The 21,178-nt window shown below is 34.8% G+C and overlaps 1 protein-coding gene across 5 annotated transcripts in view; it reads right to left on the minus strand.

Moving 5' to 3' along the window:
* Positions 1-21,178, minus strand: part of ABCA8 (ATP binding cassette subfamily A member 8) — a 198,498-nt gene that overhangs the window by 50,297 nt on the left and 127,023 nt on the right. For 4 of the 5 annotated variants that reach the window (XM_066386727.1, XM_066386729.1, XM_066386726.1 and 1 more), the window contains 13 exons: positions 18,707-18,877; positions 14,001-14,107; positions 13,180-13,406; positions 11,373-11,514; positions 8,248-8,433; positions 6,564-6,711; positions 5,678-5,846; positions 3,994-4,052; positions 3,194-3,304; positions 1,961-2,136; positions 1,371-1,490; positions 997-1,135; positions 267-357 (listed from right to left, as the gene is read on the minus strand). In XM_066386727.1, the coding sequence (XP_066242824.1) occupies positions 267-357; positions 997-1,135; positions 1,371-1,490; positions 1,961-2,136; positions 3,194-3,304; positions 3,994-4,052; positions 5,678-5,846; positions 6,564-6,711; positions 8,248-8,433; positions 11,373-11,514; positions 13,180-13,406; positions 14,001-14,107; positions 18,707-18,877 (1,846 nt within the window). The remainder of the gene's footprint in view (positions 1-266; positions 358-996; positions 1,136-1,370; positions 1,491-1,960; positions 2,137-3,193; positions 3,305-3,993; positions 4,053-5,677; positions 5,847-6,563; positions 6,712-8,247; positions 8,434-11,372; positions 11,515-13,179; positions 13,407-14,000; positions 14,108-18,706; positions 18,878-21,178) is intronic. The other variant, XM_066386728.1, reaches the window with a different exon arrangement.

Below are 21,178 nucleotides of genomic sequence, written 5' to 3' on the forward strand. Positions count from 1 at the left end.
AAGTTATCTTACATTCTTGATCTCTAAATCTACAAATCAATAGCTCTCATATACTCATAGTGACTCCATATTTCTATACCTATATATCTTTATCTTCCAGATATATCTTCATGTATGTATTTGTGTATATGTATATGAACATCTGTGTATAATAATAACAACACATTGCTATTATTAACAATATAAGTGTGTTGTAATGTGTTCCTTCAGGCATCATGTTTTCTCTAGCACATTCCTCATTCTCTTGCCTCCTTGAGTGGCTCTACCTTAAGTGATATCCAATCCCCCATTTCTTCTTTAGAAACAGAGATGAGCCTGCACACTTCAGCTTCCCTTGGGAGAGAAACACTTTCCGATCTGAAAGGAAGAAGCAAAGAAGAAAGTTTGTTAAGAAGTTGCCCAAGAAAAGACAGGTCATTGTCTACAAATACCCTCTTTCTCTCTCTGTCTCTCTGTCTCTTTCATTTTTTTGTGTTATTCAAATCTAATTCAGAAAGGACTACATTTTTGAATATAGGGCATCATAAAGACTCACTGAAATAAACACATTTTAATCTTATTTATATACTTCAGGCTGTTGTTTTTTTCTTCCAACCAGTTAGAGATTCTACGTGAATATATCTTCGAAGATAGGAATAATCACATTATACACTTTAATGGGTCACACATCAACATTGTTTGAATATTTCAAGCTGATTTACTTCAATTTTGAGGAAAAGAATTAATGCCTTTGAACATAGACTCTAACTTACTTTGAGATAAGTAAGTTTGTTTGTAGATCATGCCCCTGTGTAATCAAACGATACAAATTCTTGGAGCTTCATGGCAATAGTTGGGAGTTTGACTCAGAGTCCCAGTTCATATCATTACCAGCTTTTCAAATGGTCAAATATGGCAAGATGACAGGGTTAGAAAATATAGCTGCTTAGCATATTATCCATATTTCTCAAATTTCATAAAGTCATCATCAGATACTTTAAGGAAACCATCAATTACCAGCCAGGATGTCAGCCTCATCCATGAACTGGGTACTGAAGAGGATCACACGGTTCCTTTTTCGCTCCTTCAGCAAGTTCCACACTCGATGTCTTGAAAAGGGATCCAATCCAGCAGTTGGCTCATCCAGTAGGAAAATCTACAGAGGAGGGGTGTATATGAATGAGTTTTCCAACAGGTATATAGTGCTTCCAGAACCATGTGGAAACCATATTATTTACATTTCAAAGGACAGGGTGGTTAGGATTTTGTTCTTATATTTAATGTCTCATCATAAATATTTTATCACAGATGTCCTCGCAAAGAAATTTGAATTAATACCGAAAGTTTCATTTAAAAACTTTGAATCCATCTCTAAATTCTGTATGACTTACGGGAGGATCTCCTAAAAAGGCAACGCCCAAGGTAAGTTTTCTTTTCTGTCCGCCACTTAAGTTTTGAGCAAGGATGTCTTGAACGTTTTTCATTTCCAATTCCAGCATAATTCTTTGTATCTAACCAAATGACAACATTGGTGTCAAAAACCAAGATTCCTTTATATATATTTTTTATTTTAAATTATAAATACAAGGCTGTAAAGTGTAATGGTTAAAAGCATAGACACCGAGTGAGATGAACTAGATTTGAACACCACTCCACAGTGACTAGCTGCATAGTCTTGGTCAAGTTACTTACTCTCTTGAACCTCAGTTTCTACATATATAAAATGGTAATAATAATAGTACCTACCTCATAGAGTTGTTGTGAGGAATAAATGAGTTATTATATTTAAACCTATAGGTAATGCTTGGCATATTTTAAATTATACATCAGTGTTAGATATTATCTAAATTAGATTATTTTTGTCCAACTTTTATAGAATGCTTTGGCACAAAAATAATTTAATGAAAACATAAAAACTCCACACCAATAGAGTGAATGATCTCACTCTGACCAATATATCAGTGCTAATATACTTCTGTACCTCTTGTTCCACTTCCTGTGGAGGAATCCCTTTTATCTTAGCAAAGAGTCTGAGATTTTCTCTCACAGTGAGGAAGTCAAATTGTACATTGACTTGTGGACAAACTCCAGTGAGCTTGCTGAGATTCTCTAGGTTAGTTGTTTCTGAAAGTTTATTATTATACACGGTGACAGAACCTACAACAAAGATGAAAAGTTAACATCAGATTATGCTTAAGTTAAGATTTTTCTAAATGAGAATCATTATGTAATTTTTTTTAATTTTAATTTTTTTATTTATTCATTTTAGAGAGGAGAGTGAGAGACAGAGAGAGAGAGAGAGAAAGAGAGAGAGAGAGAGGAGAGGAGGAGAGACAGAGAGAGAGAAGGGGGGAGGAGCTGGAAGCATCAACTCCCATATGTGCCTTGACCAGGCAAGCCCAGGGTTTCGAACCGGTGACCTCAGCATTTCCAGGTTGATGCTTTATCCACTGCGCCACCACAGGTCAGGCCTCATTATGTAATTTTTAATTACATTATATTTTATCTTCAAGGGTTATAGAATTCAGGCATTATAAGTTTCCATTTTAGTTGTGTGGTATATGGGGAAGTAAGGTCCCTTCTGCAGCTTTTCCCATTAAGATGTAGTCCATTTGTCTACCTCTTACACATATGTGTGGCTCTATAACAGATGGAATTTTAGAAAATACGGTATCAGAAGAGGCTGGGAAGTGCCTCCACCTTGGGATTGTCCTCTGTTAGCTTCTGGGATAATGGACATCACCAAGTGAAGAATCCTGGCCCAGCCTTCTGGATGGTGAAAAGCCATGTAATAAGAAAGCTGTTATGATCCCTACTGGAGTCCCATATATGTGAGTGATGTTATGCTAAAGTGCCTAGCCTCAGCCTCTATTTGTTCAGACAGAAACACTGCCAGCCAACCCACAGAATGAGGAGAAATAAAGAAACATTTTTATTTTAAGCCATTGGTTTTGGAGATGCTTGTTGTTCAGCAAAAGCTAACCAATACAAGTTGGAATGCTAAATGGTACCTAATGACCATGAAAATAATGATAATGAAATACTTAAAATTCTACATACACCAATTCAATATTGCTTACCTTTATAGAATAATACTATAAATTAACTTCCATTTTCCCCTGTTATCTGTGTTTGTGATTAATGATCAGAAGAACTTAATATTATCAGCTGATTTATTTGTCACCCTGATTTTGGGGGAAAAATACCCTCTTACCTTTGGTGGGAACAGATAACCCACTAAGAATGTTTAATAGTGTTGATTTTCCAGCTCCACTGTGACCAAGTATTGCAGTGATTTGGCCTTCATATACGTTAAATACCATATCTAGGAAAAAGAAAGATTAGTAAAGAAGAAAAAGAGGTAGGAAGTAGAAAAGAAAGAAAAATCAAAAATTTATTGTGGAGCTAAAATTTGTCTTTTTATTTACTTGAATGGCTGTGTTTTCTGAAAATTAATGTACTAGGTTGTTAAACTCAAAATAAAAAATATTCCTTTTATAAATTTATGGGTTGATTCTGTTTGGAGATTTTGAAATTATTTGTTTTAAAGCCAGGAATCATGTCTTATACTACTAGGTTCATTGACATGGTCTGGCATACAGTATGTGGATACTCATATTTACTGACATGAAGAATGATTAATAGTTCCATAAACTGTATGAGGACAAAAATCCTTTAATGTGTATAATATTTTTGCACAAAATAAAAATAGCGATATCTAAAATAGCTTTGGAATTGCAGGAGAAAAATTTGAGTTTGTAGAAAACAACCTAGAATAGTCTTTAGGTACCTCAATATTACAGTTATATTCTTCAAATACATATATAATTTTTAAAACACAATTTTTTTTCTAACTTTTATGCTGTAGAAGTGATGTGTTATAAATAAATTTTATGTGGTTAAAAATTAATTTCAAAACTGAAATACCAACAGTAATTGCTCACCAAACCAAAAAGAAAAAACAACTCAGAAGATTAATATCAATATAATAACTAAAATTTATTACTTGTTTACCTTTCAAAGCTTCTATTTTATCAGGTTTTCCTTTATATTCTTTTGTAACGTGTATGATTCTGAAAAAGAAAGGAGACTTCAAGAATGACAATTATGTTTCCTTGGTAATTCTAGGCTTGATTGATGTGATGGATAGATCTTCCCTTCAATGTATAGGAAGATGGTAGATTTAACTCCTGTGCAGTTGTGCTTATGTCAGAGTATCAGCTAGAATATTTCTTCAGTCTTTGCTGCACATTAGCTTCATCTGCAAAGTTTTATAATTTACCTATGCTTGGAACACATCACCAGATCTTATGATTTCAACAATTGAGGTACAACCTGACATTTGTATGGAGAACAAGGATTATCTCTAAACTGCAAAGCCAAGAAAGCCAGGCCAAGAATCAACATGGGCATCCAGTACTGAAGGTCCATTGTGAACTACTGACTCAGACTGGAGATATCTTTTGTTAACTGAGTCAAGGTCAGGTGGAGTAACAGAGAGAGGCTAAGATAATTAATAGTGAGAGCATGGGTTTTGCAATAATATCTAATGAGCTCATCTTATCTGTAACATCTAGTAGCTCTGTTACCTTAACCAGTGCACTTAATTCAGGTAAGCTTCAGGTTCTGCAGCCTGGACATTATGAGAGCTTTAGGGTTGTGTTGAAGGATGAGTAAAATATTTCATCTTGCATGCATAGTGCTTGGTTCTTGGTAAATATTCATAAAAATAAGATGATATTGGTTTATTATGATGACTATGGTAATAGGAATGGACTTAACATGCTGGGTGCTATTACAGATCTGGAATCCTAGGTATATTACCAGGTAAATATACAATACAGAAACTGAATCACATTTCTGTTTCTTATTTTTCATCTATTCATTAAACAATTCAGGTTCCATTAATTATGAACTGTGTAGATTTTCCTGTTTCTGTTTTAATCCCATTTTACGAGCACTCTGTAGTACTTACAGTTGAGTGAAGTGATAAAGAGATACAAAAACAAACACATAAACCCCTCTAATAAAGTTATTGTTCTGAGCTGATCTACTGGAGGTTAAACAAGGCTTAAGTCATAGGTCAAATATAAGTATGAAAGTTTAATATGAAATGTTTTAAAATTGAAAAAATGAATTGGTTATTGAGGCTTAGTAGGCTGGAGTAATCTGAGACAGTTCCCAGAGGACTGATATATGCTGGCCACAAAAGGATGAAAGAGATTTGAATAGTCTGGGATGTTGATGTTTTTTCTTATTTTTTCATTTGGAAATAAAAGTTACCAACATGAAACAAAGCACATTCTAAAAGGCACATCTTCCACAATTCCCTTTGTGACTACCTCTAGGTATTTTCTTCTTTCTTCTTTCTTCTTTCTTACTCTTTCATCCTTTTTGAAAAGGCAATAAATAGAAGACAGAAGTTTAAAAGATTGAGATAAAAACAGAAAGTATAATAAATGAGGTAAATCAATGAGTCCAGGCAAAGAAATGAATGAAGACGAGACTAAAGTTATAGAAAACAGATAAAACAATGAGAATCCAGACAGTGGTTTTGTAGAATTATCTTCTTAGGTGAAACCTCAGTTTTTATCTAATGTAACTGTCAATAATATAAGACAACCGAGCTTAAACAAATTTATTTTAAAATTTAAAGTACGAAGTGATGGACATAGAATACCACATGCATCCTTGTTACCTGATGGCTTCTTTCCCTCGGAATTCTGGAGATACTGGTTCAAAAGAGTCATTAGATGAAATATTGAAATCTATTTCACCTTCAAGGGCCGCATGATCAGCATTCTGTTGTCGTGACCAAAAGGAGGGCTTCAGGAAAAACAAGGGTGAATATTGACGTCCATCTTCACCTTAATGGCCAAGAGACAAATGCTGGGTCAGCCACCATGGTAAGGGTGAGAATCACCCTAATGCAACATAGCAATGCAAACTTTTACCAATAAACCTGTACACATGGTTGACACAAGGAAATACATGCTTTGCTATGTGAAGCTTCATAAGGAAAAAAATCATTAAGATGTCTATTATAATAATTGTTCATGTAGGTAAAACTGAAGCAGTGACTTTAAAAAAGTTTGGAAGAAATTAAATAAATATTAAGATTCTTTTTAACCTTAAGAAAGCCATATATTGTAGTACAAATGCAAGATATGTCAGGCATGCTGAATTTTATCTAGGAGTCCAGGTTTCATTACACTGGCAAAGGCAGAAGAAATTGAGAAGTGACTATTGTATATACAAAACAAATATTCTAAGAGAATACAGAATAAAATTTGGCAAAAAAAAAAAAAAATAAATGACATACTTTAAGAAAGAGAAAGAATGGGCCAAAAAATTTATTGAAATTTAATTTTTTTACATTTATTTCTTGATTTTAGAGAGAGAGGTTGGGAGAGAGAGAGAAACATTAAGTTGTTGTTCCACTAATTTATGCATTTATTGGTTGATTCTTGTATGTGTCCTGACCCAGGATTGATCCTGCAACCTTGGCATATCAGGACAACGCATTAATTGACTGAGATATCCAGCCAGGGTTGATGTTCAATTTTAATCATATTACTACTCACTTGGCAAAATTTTTTCAAAATAAATCATCAATGCCAGATAGAGGAAAATATCAAAAGCCAACATAAAATGTGTTCCTATTATTTGACTTAAGTAGTTCTTTGGATCAGGAAATGCATTAGAATTCATATCATAGTCCACACGTAAAAGCTGAAAATGAAAAAGAAGTTAATTAAAGGAAATTAGGTTTACAATAAATTTTATATAGGTTTAGCATTAAACTAAAATACTGTATTTCCTCAGGTATAGGACGCAAAATTTGAAAAAAATGTGTTATATAAGGTTATTGAACTCAAATTTTATTCATCATAAAATTCATAAACTTCTCATCACTGTCAGAACTCCCATCCATTAGCTTGTCCTCATATGTGTCTAATGAGGAATCACTGTCTTCAACAATGAGCACAAAAACAAGTGCAAAAAAGAAGGAATGCAAGTAAAAACATCTACAACCACTGTATAAAACATACCCAGTTTTTAGATCCCAAATGTTTCTAAAAAAGATGTGTCTTATACATGGGGATATACGGTAGTTACTCTTTGCCCCATACCAGAATACAAAGTTGAATAAGACTGCCTGCTTTACAATTCTCAAATCTATTGGAAAGATGTGCATGTGACCAACTATAATGCAATTTACTAACTGCAATGATTTAAAATATGTTTCAAATGAAATGGGAGCACTAAGAGAAAGTGGGGAAGTGTGTGAAAAGACGACATTTGAGCTCAGCCTTAGCTAAATTCTTACCAAATGGAACATGGGAAAAAGGAATAATCTCCTTGAAAATAGCTCATAAGAGAGAATTTATGCTCTTGGAAAAATCACTGGTGCGTTTAAGAAGAATGAGAGGCAAAAGTGGGTTGGTCTATATTGTTCAAGCTAATGAGTACTTTATAATTAACACCCTTTTAATAACAGATATGTTATGATTGACATTACCATTTCATTGGAGAAAAGGCAAAGTAAGTTCAACATGAGATTCAGATAAAGAGAAACGACATTTTATGAACAGCAATGTAATTTACTATTCAATGCATTTTCAAGGTGCTTTTAACTTTGAATTTTCTTTTCTCTTTATGGTTTTACAATCATGCATATTATTTAATTAGTATGTAACTATGAAGTGGAATAGTTATTTAGTGTCAGATTTGTAATATCATGTTCTTATTTAATTAGTATCCAAAAAAAACATCGTAAATAATTACATGTTGGCCTTCAATTTTTTCACTCACCTTTGACTTATTTTGAGGGGCTAAATACTTCCATAGCTTTTAAAATCTCACAATATTTTTACTAGGGTTCTATACCTTACTACGTTGACCATAGAAATGACAACAGATAATTAAATTTTAGATGGAGAAAAACATAGGGTAAATATATAGCAAAACAATAGCTTATTTTTTTAAATATCATTTATATTATTTTATAGTTTCACATTCTGAGATTTGAATTACTCTTATTCCCCCATGCTTAGAACATTAGAATTGTTGTGTTTAAGGTAACTATTCTATCGAATCTCACTAAGATGATGTTTGTAGACACTTATCTATGATTGCATAGCAAATGTAACCAAAAGTTAACATGCTGGTATTGTATTTTAATAAAGAAAATAATGTAATGTAAAAAAAAATTCCAGAGAGGATAGTTCTGAAACATCATTCATAAGCAGTTAGATGGTTTCTCACCTGGGCCATTCCAAGCGTGAAGGCAAAGGGGCTAAGGAAACCTAATATCCATTCCAGGGACACAGGAAGGTGCCTGTACAATACGGTATATCCTAGACTTCCCCAAAAGACAGTGAGAAGGAACACGACCAGGCCAGTGAGTAAAGATTTCTTTATCAGAACGCTCATTAGAAAAGCCAATGCTATCTAAAATGAGAGAAGATGCAATTTGTTTATGTTTCTCCACAAGTTAATCCTAACATAATAAAGTAAAAAAATTGAATATACAAAATTAGAGTTATATTATTAGTCTATGTATAAAATACAAAACGATGATCTGAAATTTGCCCTACAAATTACAGTATAAAACATTCCAACTCAAAATAGCAGTCAACAAAGTTCTTTTTTTTTTTTTTTAGTGAGAAAGAGAGACAGATAGATAGATAAGAAGGAAGAGAGATTAGAAGCATCAACTTGTAGTTTTGGCACTTTAGCTGTTCATTGATTGGTTTCTCATATGTGCCTTGACAGGGAGCTCCAGTGATCCCTTACTGAAGCCAGTGACATTGGGTTTCAAGCCAGTGACCTTTGGGCTCAAGCCAGCGTCCATGATTCCATGCTCAAGTGCGCTACCCCGTGTTTAATCTGGTGAGCTTGTGCTCAAACAGGGTCCTTGGGGTTTTGAAACTGTGTCCATAGAAACCCAGGTCGATGCTCTATCCACTATACCACTGCCTGGTTAGGCTCTACAGACTTTCTCATGCAAACAGAGCAGTCAGAGAGAAAATGGATATACTGAATAATAATACTTGGGAACTAAATTTTGTTGCATCCACAAAAATACTTGTTCTTACCTAATTCAAGTGTGCTGATCTCAAATCTGACATTAATTTTTCTCTGTAAGCTACAATTTTTTTTGCAATTCAAGATTTTAGGTTTTCATCTTATTGTAAAATTTTCAACATTTAGTTTAACATAATGAAGTAGAATGTCTTCTTGGGCATCATCTTTGTGAAAATATTATAATTTATATAATGCAGTAAATACACTAATACACTAAAAGATATGATTGCATCAGAATTTGTCTATAATTTCAAAATGGAACACATTAAAACACTTATTTTAATCATAAATTTTGTGCAAAACTTATTTAAATTCTATTCTGCAAAAATTTGCATTTGTAGCTCTTGCATTTGTGCACTTGTTGAGGACAATCTCGTTTGATGCTCCAATAGTAGTCTGCCATCATATTTCTGTCCCATCATCCCTGATAATGCTCTTCCATAATCTTCAGATCTTGATGAAAGCATTCTCCTTGCTGATCACTAACAGCTCCAAGATTTTTCTGGAAACTTATCAAGGTCACTGTTCAGGAAGTTAATCTTAATGCATATGAAGTAGAATGTCTTTTTGGGCATCATTTTTGTGAAAATATAATAATTTGAGGTCCATTGAATATATCTGCTTTTATGTTCTCAAAAGACAAGGCAGGAAAAGCAGAAATAATGTGTTGAAAGCATTCACTTTCTCTATTCAAAGCCTGAACAAACTGCTGCATTAAGCCAAGTTTGATGTGAAGTGGGGGAAAAATGATCCTGTCTCTATTAACTGCAGGTTCTTTCACAATATTTTGCATCCCTATTTCCAGAGTTTCCATTTTCGGCCACTCCTTGTGTGTCCAGTGTTTCTCCTAAGCTCAGCTGTCCCACAAACACAGAAAGCAAGGATACTTCGTGAAACCTCTCTGTTGTCTTAGCAGGAAATTTACCATTTTAAAATCCACACAAATGATCCAGTTATGCTCCTCATACTTCAGAAAGTCGAGGACAATTTTTATGTCATTATAATCTTCTCACAGATGAGTTGAATAACCAATTGGAACTGCTGCATAAACATTACCGTTGTGTAGGAGAACACATTTCAGACTCTGTTTAGAGCTATCAAAAAATAGCCGCCATTCTGTTGGACTGTAATTGGTAACATCTAGCTGGCTGAGAAGACTACTGATATCATGACAGTAAACAAGTGTTTGTCTTCGGAAAAAAGTTCATAAAAATTTGTTCATGCTTCCTGAAATGGGATACTTTAGCTAACCTTCAGGTGAAGAACATTCTTTTCTTAAAGCCTGGAGGCTAATAACTCAGCTGCTTTCTTTGATAGGCCCAAATCTCTTTCTAAGTCATTCAATTTGGGTTGGCTAAACTGCTGAGGGGTTAATGACTGCTTGGCATCAGAGGAAGACTCTTCAGATTCTACAACCATTTCCTCATGCATCTTATCAAAATACACTTGATCACCATGTTCACTTCCTTCATCCTTAGAAGAAATAAAACCATTACAAACTGGAACCGGGAGTGTTGCAGAGTGTGTGATAGGTCATATTGCTGAAGGAATATTAGGATATGCGATCATATGCTGTTTTTTTCTTGCTGATGCCCTTTGTATGGATCAGATAGAAGTAACAGTCACTGCTGTGGTCCTTAGGTTCACACCAAACCATGGGAATACCAAAAGGCATTCTTTTGCGTTTTCTTTTGTCCAGTCAGGAAGCATTTCCTCATAATTATGACACACAGTATGAGGAGCACAATTCTTGTATTGATTGCCAAGGGGAACTTGAAAATAGGCAATGTATGCACATGTCACAAATGATGAAATATTGCTCCTTTGACGTTGAAGTGTGTAACAGCCACATATATAACAGAAGGTGTCAGGACTATTCTTACATTTATGCCTACTTGAAGAAGCATGATTCAATCTTAAAACAAAATAAGAGGTGTTTTTATCAGATAATAATTTTTTACATTTAAAAACAACGACAATTATGTAAAAGTGATGTTTGTAAAACATTAATTGCCTTCCGGTTATGTTCAATCCAAGAGTCATTGTCTTTTAACTCCAATATAAAAACCAATGCATGCCATTAACTGTAACAAAAAGAAATTAAAATTGCATAAAAACTAGAGTAAACATCAATAAACAGATTTCAGATTTGGATTCAGTGATGCAGAAATATTTAGAAAAAGTTCTAAAACCTCATGCAACAGAAAATGAAAAAAAAAATTGTTCCCTAGTGATCTACTTGAAAACAAACACTTGATCCTTAGGGTAAGAGTGAGATGGAAAAAAAAAATTCACCTACTTACCAAAGACAATCCATACAGGAGAAAGAGAGTGAAGACCACCACAAAACTAGTTTGAATTACAAATTGGAGAGTGATTACAACAATTGTCAAGAGAAGGGCAGCAATGAAGATGAAACCAGCATAGAGCAAGCCCCAGGAGAGCCTAATGTGGAAACAAAATGTTATCTTAGCATTTCATGTTCAATGAGAAAGACCTGACTGTGGATTCTGATGTCACTGATTCAGTTATTTCAATCACACATTCATTCATTCAGCTGATATTTATGCAGTGTTTAGAATATGTAAATAATAGGGAAATATTTTAAAGTGAATTATTAAGAAATTAAGAATATTCTCTTTCCTAAAAGTAATTAAAGAAATACACACACATTATTATGGGTAAAGGAAAAAATAGGCTTCTAGTTTAATAGTCTTTGGTTGTACATTTTCTCAGCTGCATTCTTACTTTGTGACCTCAAAGGCACTCTGTAACCCCTCTAAGTCCTCTTATTGCTCTGGATGTTTGGAATAATACTATTGTGAAAATGCAGAGGTTCTGTCTGTGTAGGACTCTGTCCTAGCATGTGGTAACCTCTCATTGAACCTCTGATCCTTACTCTTCTGTGGGGGTGAGAATATTTATGAATTTCTTTGGATTAAAAATTTCTTTCTTTGTGTAATTCTGCCACTTTTCTCTTTTTCCAATAGCTGTTCCCTCGTTCTCTGTGTGTGTCAACCATAGAGCCTACATACTCGTCTATGACTATATTCATTTTATGTTAAACTAGAATAGTTTAATTTTCCCTTATTAGATGTATTTTCCTTGTTTTCTAACATTATTGAAGAGTATGATGAAATAATAATAACAAAAACAAAACGGCAGTTGAACCAACTGAATTATGACTGACACACATAGCCGTGATTCTGTACTAAAAAAATGTTTTACACACTTAGAAAATATTAAATCACTTTATTCTCAATGAAGAAATACCATTATGTTCCTCATTTTAATGACAAAGAACCTACTGAACATAATGTTAAGCAACTAAGGTATGTTTCATGTCTAGGCATTCTGGTTGTAGAGTCTTTAGATTTCCCTGTTTCACTATACTTGCCTTTACCAGCTATTAATTCTATAAAGTGGTCGATATTGAGTTATAGCATTTACTTCCAGACTCCAAGTTCGTTTCCACATGCATATTTCACCTGCCTTCTTAGCCTCTCTGTTACTTTACTTCCTCCTCACTATAAACATCAGCTCTAGGTCTTTTCAGTCCATTCCTCACCAGTTCTCACACTGGACCTTGTCCATACTGGGCACCACTGAATCTCTAACATTTTATTTTATTTATTTAATTTTTTAATTATTTTTTTGGAATCTCTGATATTTTAAGTCAAATTAATCCAACCTGTATTTACCAACCCGTTCTACCAATTTGCTCCTTCAAGTATATCCACCATCCCTGGTCTCCAAACGAGCCTCTGATCCTTGACCTCATTTTCCCCTAATCAGTTTCATCCTGCCTTAAATTCCCTTTTCAGCACAGACACCAGGGTCTGTCATTTCTACCACACTCTTCTCTGTGGATTCAGTGGCCATCCCCATTATCCCTGCTCAAAAATCAGCCAGAAAACCCAGTCCTGTGTTCTTGCTTCAGTCAGAGATATCTAATAACCCCCAGCCATAGCCTGGCAAGCATGACTTTAAGGACAACCTATTGCATTCATAGGAAGAGAGTAGAAAATCACTAGTGTGAATCAGGATGCTTTGAAGAAGTCCACCTTCCCTGAATCCCTACATGAAATTACTGTGCTACACTTTACTCACCAGAATGCTGAATTCCGAAGACCCATCATCCTCATCAAGCTCTTCATCCTCTTTCTCTCTCTTGTAACATTGAGAGAGGCATAGTAAACAAATGAGGAAAAGGAGATAATGAGGCAGAAAATGAATAAATCAGTGTGTATTCCATGTTGTCTAACGAAGGGATGGATCTTCATAGTTTTTCCGGTAACTGACATCAGTTCTTCCATCACTGAGTGGTTTGTTGTGATCTGAAGAAAGACAGTGATACCCATATTTGCATATTCATGAGTGATCTCTGCCTAGAAACACCTCAGGGCCTGTGTGGACCTGATCTAGGCCACTTTTCACTTCTGTGATCTGCCACTGGCCCCAGGGAGCCTCGGTTACAGGATTGCTGAGCTGAACACACTTCCCCAAATTTTCTGTGCGTCTTATTACCTCCTTGCTAATGGTCCCTTGAAATGTCTATATGACATTATATTCTCAGCAAAACACCTTGCCTCATGCTTCAGTTTTAAGTTTCATTCCAATCTGGAGTTCTTCCATGGCATTCCAGGCCGACAAGCTTTGGCTTATTTACCTCTAAGGACTTAATTATACCTCCGTGATATGTTTCCTCTTCTCATAATTTTATTATATGCCTGGCTTCCTGACAAGGTTTTCTTTTTCAAGGAGACAATTTTCCTCCTATTTACATATATTCTCTGTGGCACATAGCAACTTAAGAAAACTTTGTTGTAAATAAATGGGTGAGTAAATGAAAAAACAGGCTTTATTTTCTTGTATGGAACTTTTGATGTCTTCAGTACCATTACTAGTCTTATTGGACATTCTGTACTCACTTCTATAATCGCAGCATTAATGGCAGCTTGAAGAGACACAAAACCTTCTGTCCAGAATTCTGTTACCATGCACTGAACATATTCATATCCATCTCCAAAACAATGTGCTTTAAAGAGGAAAAAAAGCAGAAGTATTATTAGGGATTATGCCAGTTCTGACTATAGGAAACAGAAGACCTACAATGGCCCTACATCCAACTGTTCTTATTCTGACTCAGAGTCTAAGAAAACAAATTATAGTAATGATTCCCAAAGAGGAGAGGTCAGAGCACTCTTACAAAATGATAATCAAATTATAATACTCATACTATGCTTTCTCACATTCATGTCTCTGCTTCTTCACCAATCAAGAGTTTGTTGAGCTCTTATTCTCTGATCTGTATTGTGAAAGCAGTACCATTTTGTGTTGTCCAAATGTTTGCAGGGTCTAATATGGATTGAGATACCTTACCCAAAGGTTGTGCCTAACATTGGCTATCACGCAGGCCTAATGAGCAAATGTAAGTTTGGATATGATAATTTACCACATTTAAATCATGTCATTAAGAACATCTTTTGAAGGAAAAAAAATACACTTATAAAAAAGAAAGGCTTACAGTTCGTTGAGTATTAAACTATGTTAAAGAGATATAATTTAATATGACAAATCAAATGGGTATTGAGGAAGTAAATATCAAATACATGTCTCATTAAAATTTTAAATATTTTAAAAGTAATTTTGAAATCACTTAGATACACAAATGTATAAGACAATAAACACATATCTACCTATGCTCAAATTATACACATAAATGCACCATTATAAACACTGCTAGAATCCCGTCCTTGTACTGTCTACAATTTTATGTTTTCCTAGTCTCAAGCTCCTAACTAGCTACTTTCATAAACTTTGTGTATATATAGAGATGCCTTTAAATTTTTATTATGTGTACCTGAATTACATATATAACTTTAAAAATATGAAGCTTTATTTAAATCTGATAACTCATTATAGTCATTATGCCTCACTTTGCTTCTATTGCTTTATAGTATAGTTTTGAAAATTATATAAATGTCTTGTTTTTCTTCTTATGATTGTGTTACAGGAATGTAATTCAATCTACCTATCTATGCTGAAATTTGGTTAAGACCCCTTATTCCTTTCATTATTGCCCAAAACAACAATAACAACAACAAAAAGCTGCTGCTATGAAAATCCTTATCTATATCTTCTTGTGAATATGAGTGTATCAGTTAGATAGTCTACCATATGTTACAGTAGCAAACAAGCCGCAAATCTTCAATGGCTTATCACAGACAAGGACTATTTCTCACTCAGGCTACAAATTCAGCATAGATCTGAGGAGGAGGGTCCTGGGGGTCCTCTCCACATCAAACTAAGGGTCCTAAGATGATGGTGTTTCCTCCCACTAGTAGCTGGCACTACCACTTAGGCATGACTACCTAGTTTGCAGAAGCAGGTGAGGAAATGTTCTAGAGAATTCCCACCTGCTTTTCAATGTCTTGAGTCCAGGTATCTGGTTATAGTTACACAACTTAATTATTCCCTGCCCTCGGGAAGGAGAACAGAACAGGCTGCTCATCTTGAGCACAGGCGGGACCCTGTCACTAGTAGGATTCCTGTGACACTGGGTTATGTGTTAGCGACTTCTTCAAATTAATTGTTAGATTTCTCAATTTTTGTGAAATTGAAAACATTTTGTGATGTTGTCTTCTCTTTGCTACATATTCTGGTCAACACTCTGCATTGTTCTATATATTTACTGTCAGGTAAATGTGACACCACATGTGGTTTCAAAATGCGTTTCCCTGACTGCTAAGGCAATCTCTAAGAAGAATTGCTAAGAAGTGTCTCTCTGTGTGCTCGCTCCTTCCTGCTGGCTGTTTCTCCTCTTATACAATTCTTACTATATATTTTCATGACTCTCCTCCTTCTACACTTTTACTTATTTACTCAAAGGAAATCTTTATGTATTTCGGAGATTACTTTTTGTTGGTTTTATTTGTTGTTACCACCTCCTCCCAAGACTTACCTTTACTTTTCACTAACTTTATGGTATCTTGATGAATTTGGATCTAGATGAATTTATCAATTCTTTCTTTTACAGACCAAATATTTTTTGGTTCTGTTTAAGAAATTATTTTCTATCCCACAGTTACAAATATATTGCCCTACGTTTACATCTAAAAAGCTTGTTTTTTTTTACACATTTAATTCTTCACCTGTATTGGTTGTTCATGTGAGATCATTTCATTTTGTTGTTTATGGAAGGAGACTTTTTCTAGCATTGTTCTGCCATGTCTTCTCAGTCATATATTAGTTTTCATATTTATGTGAAGGATTTCTGAGGGTCTCTCTTCCCTAATTTGCCTATGTGTCTGTTACTGTATTAATAGCACACTGTCTTTTTTTTTTTTTGTATTTTTCTGAAGCTGGAAACGGGGAGAGACAGTCAGACAGACTCCCGCATGCGCCCGACCGGGATCCACCCGGCACGCCCACCAGGGGCGACGCTCTGCCCACCAGGGGGAGATGCTCTGCCTCTCTGGGGTGTTGCTCTGCCACGACCAGAGCCACTCTAGCGCCTGGGGCAGAGGCCAAGGAGCCATCCCCAGCGCCCGGGCCATCTTTGCTCCAATGGAGCCTTCGCTGAGGGAGGGGAAAAGAGAGACAGAGAGGAAGGAGGGGGGGGATGGAGAAGCAAATGGGCGCTTCTTCTATGTGCCCTGGTCGGGAATCGAACCCGGGTCCCCTGCACGCCAGGCCGACGCTCTACCGCTGAGCCAACTGGCCAGGGCCCACACTGTCTTAATTATTTATAACTTCATGCTTTTTAATGAGCATCTTGGCTATTCTGTGCTCATTTTAGAAGTATATTTTAGAATAAATGTACTAATTTATATGAAAAGTTCTATTATAATTTTGATTGAAAGTATAATAGGTTTCTAAGAAAATCTGGACAGAATTCACATCTGTAGTAGGTAGAATTCTAATATTAACTTCTTGACCTCATATAATACCCTATCCTGTGAGTCTGAGGATATATCAGCCCCATGATTATATTATAAGGCACAACTGACCTTCGTCAGAGAGATTATCCAAGTGGGCTAATCTAATAACACAAACCTTTAAATGTGTTTGCTCTTACTGGGTAAGTCAGAAAGATTTGAAGAAAGAAAGATTCAATCTTGCCTTTGTTGGCTTTTAAGATTGAGTGGTTCACATGCAAAACCAGACTGTGGTCTCTAATTACTGAAAGGGACCTGCCTCTGAGAGTCAGGAAAGCCAAGAGAAACCTATTCCCAGGCTGCAAGATACTGAATTCTGTCAACATCATGAATAAGCTTTGAAATTGCTTCTTCCCAAGAGCCACATGAAAAGAACTCAGCCTGGTCATTACCTTTATTATAGCCTGTGAGAGCCTAAGCAGAGACCTCGTCAAGCCTGCTCATACATCTGACCTACAAGCTATGAGCTACCCAATGAGTACTGTTAGTGATAACTTGCTACACAGCAGTAGAAAACTAATATGTACAATGCATGTGAAGTATGTCTCTAAAATTGTGGTATATCCTTTCATTTATTTGGGCCTTTTTAAATGAAGTTTTATATTTTTCTCATAATAGTGTTCTTATCTTTACTAGACTTTATTTCCTCCTAGGTAAATTTTTCGCACTTTCTGTTTCTTATGGTAGCTTTTCTCCTTTCTTGTGTTTTTGACTCTATCATTTATTCTTTAACATTTTAGGCATGCTTACTTTATATTCTAGTTTCATAATTCCACTGGGAAATATGTTTCTTGACTCTCACTTATCGTGCCTGTCTGTTCATATTGTACTGTACTTTAATACTCATAGATATGTGGCCTAAGTCCAGTTTGTATTTTTCTATAGAAGATTTATAACCACTTCTGCTAGGCACCCCAGTGCCTAACCATGCAGTTATATTTTTTTATTTGTATTTGTCACTGGGGTTTCTTAGATCAGGTAGTTGAGGTGGATAGAATCCCAACTTCAAGGGCAAGTAAGCCTAGAGCTGTAAATTCTCCTAGGTGAATGCTCTTTTTGTCATCCAAAGCCCATGATAAGACCAACAAGTTTCCTTTTGTTCTTCTTTTGCCAATAGATAATTTTTTCATGTCTACTCTTTTACTGAATATATAGCCTTTCAGATTCCAAAGTAATATAGGAATCTCACTTCATATAAACTTACTTGTTCTCATGCAGCTACTGAAAACTAAACCTCTTGGTTAGTAAGACTGGCAAAATCATATAACATTAACAATAATTGATCACTGAGTTTGATGCCCTCTTCATTTGAGGACCTTGGGAGTTTACTTTCATGTGAGCTTATTAAAACATTTAAAGAGAAATGTTTTAATTTTTATCTATAAATAACTTTATTTTCCTTAACAATACTATATTATATATGCATGTATAGGTATATATAATATATATTCATATCCATAAACATAAGTGTATATATATATTTATACATATACATATATAAGTTTATATAAATCATCATATTATATGGTATGTTAATATACCTCAAAATTAATGAACATTTTTGAAATGTGTTGATAGTTCTGTTGATATCAACATCACAAAGATTTTTAAATTTACTGTATTAACATCTATTCCCACATATGGCTTACAAAATTATTGAAATAGAAAGTAGTGGAATTGTATGCTTAGAAAATTACCTGTATGGTCTCTGTGTTCTTTGTTTCTTGGGATTCTTTGTCCCATCACAAATTTTAATTGATATGAGAACGTATTAGTAAAGATGACTCGTACTATTTCCTCAGGATAATTGAATGCTAAATTATCAATTCTTTCTTCGTCAGAAAGTCCTAAGACTTCTTTAACTGACCCTACAAGAAGGGAATATTATTATCAGTAAATTATAGAGGACACTATCATCAGGCTTCATGTTCAATTCCTTTTACTAAAGTACTTTATGGAAATAAAATAAAACACTGATTTGGAGTAAGTCAGGCACAGTAAAGGTTGGGTAAAGAGATCTTTCTAAAATTTTATCTAGCTAGTGTGTAATCAGAAGGCATACATGAAAATTAGTTATTTTCATTTGTTGAAATTATTGAACTGATTTCAATTATATATATTATATCATACCTACTAAACTATTTACAGAAAAGTTAGCATTACAATAAATTTAAAATGGTAGTAATTTGTACATTTAAATCACAATTAGGTACTAGCTTAAATCAGGTGGAAATACCTATATAACTTCATTATGCTTTAATAACCCTCACAGTACAGTCAATATGCTAAAAAAAATAGTGAGAACTTAAAAAATATGTTGAGTGACTATGTTGATATCACTAAAATAATCCCTATTTCTTGCTAATATTGTGCTTAATGTCATACAGCTGCTTTATTAAGACTGATAAAATGAGAAGAAATGCAAGAAAAAGTATGGATTGGGGTGGGAATGTCAAAGGTGAAAGTGGAGGGAGCAGGCAGCATGTATTTTGATAGAATTAATTTTCCCCCTTGAAAACTATTCCTTAAGTATATATGATTATGAGCAAGTCTCTTAACCTTTGTTATTCAATTTCCATATTTGTAAAATAAACTTAATATCAATCATTGATAGTACAGAATATTAATACATAGTACATATAAATATAATACAGAATGATACCATTATTATCACGGAATAGTATTCTAATTCTAAAGAATAGTCTCAAAAATCAGGTGCATTGTAGTATTGAATGCATATTTATTATCAAAATTGCAATCACCTTATTAGTAAGATAAAGAGATTAGCACATTCATCATGGAGTAAAGATCATGCACATAGTAGTCATTTAAAGAACGTTTCTTATCACATTGCATGTGACTTTTACAAAGGTGTTCTTGAGAAGCACAAGTTCATGACATGGACCCTCAGGAGGACACTGTGAAGCAGGTGGAAGCAAACACATCTCAGGATGGACTGAAAGACTATGTCTCGGTGGAGAGTCAGATCAGGCAAAGATCTTGAATCAAAAGTAGATTTAGTGTTCTCTGGCAAGATGCACAGTGCAGACATTCAGATGTGTGTGGAAGTGATGGTGTGACAGGAAAGCTTGGGATGTTTGCATCTACCCACCGGCCTGTGTGCACTGAAGCCAGGGCAGGCAGGAAAATCTCAACATAATCTGGGAACTGTGGTTATGAAACTCCAGATGGCATGGGTCTGAATACAGATTACAGAGTGGGTGGATTTTTGGGGACTGAATTCAGATGAGAAGTCAGAATCCAAACACATCACCAGTTACTGAGGCTAGAGTGGGGTTGTGGACAGAGGTTGACAAAAAGAAGAGATCTTCTATAACTTCTAGTGACTGGCTGGAGCAAGAGTCATGGGTTCCCCTTACAATAATATTCTTGGAAAGCAATTATGGTGAATAAAATTAATACTGAGTACCTTCTAATTCATGCTTTTATAAATTTTTTAAATGGAGATTAAATTCTCTAAATGTCATCTCTTTAAATTGTGTATTTCTGTGGTTTTCTGTATTTTTACAAAGTTATATAAGCAATAAGCCACTTTTAAATTATAACTCAACTCACATTAATGGGACAATAACCATAGATTCTCCTTTGAATAGTGAATTTATATTTGTAAAAAAAAAGTTGTTTTTATTTGCCTGACATCCAGTCCTCCTTCTAGTAAACACTGTAAAATTCATCCAGGATACTGTTCCTCTTCTATTCTCACACCATGTGGTTTGAACGTGGTTCATAGGGTGACCTGGGGACTCAACCGATGGTCAATGACAATGCTTCATCCCCCTATCCAATGACATTAGTTCTTCATGGACCAAGATCAAGACTAATCTAAAGTTAGTTTACTATTTGTTTCAATGAGTATAATGTTCAAAATTATTTTGAACTGTTGGGAAAGATCTGTATTCCTTTCACTGGCATTGTTTATGTGGTAGGGCTTAACATTGGAGATTCTGAAGACCAGCTCTGTGTCTGTTTGGAGAGAGCCAACCTGTGATGTTGGCAGCACACATTACTATGGACCTGGGATGTAGAGACAGGTTTCTTCCTCTACTGTTGAAACTCCTCTATCCAGTTGTGTATTGATACTGTTTTTCTTTAAGATAGACAAAGGATGCCCCTTTTCCTCAACACAAAATGAATTGAGATTCTCTCAC

Source organism: Saccopteryx leptura, chromosome 5 (genome assembly GCF_036850995.1).
Source record: "Saccopteryx leptura isolate mSacLep1 chromosome 5, mSacLep1_pri_phased_curated, whole genome shotgun sequence".
Classification (NCBI taxonomy): Eukaryota; Metazoa; Chordata; class Mammalia; order Chiroptera; family Emballonuridae; genus Saccopteryx; species Saccopteryx leptura.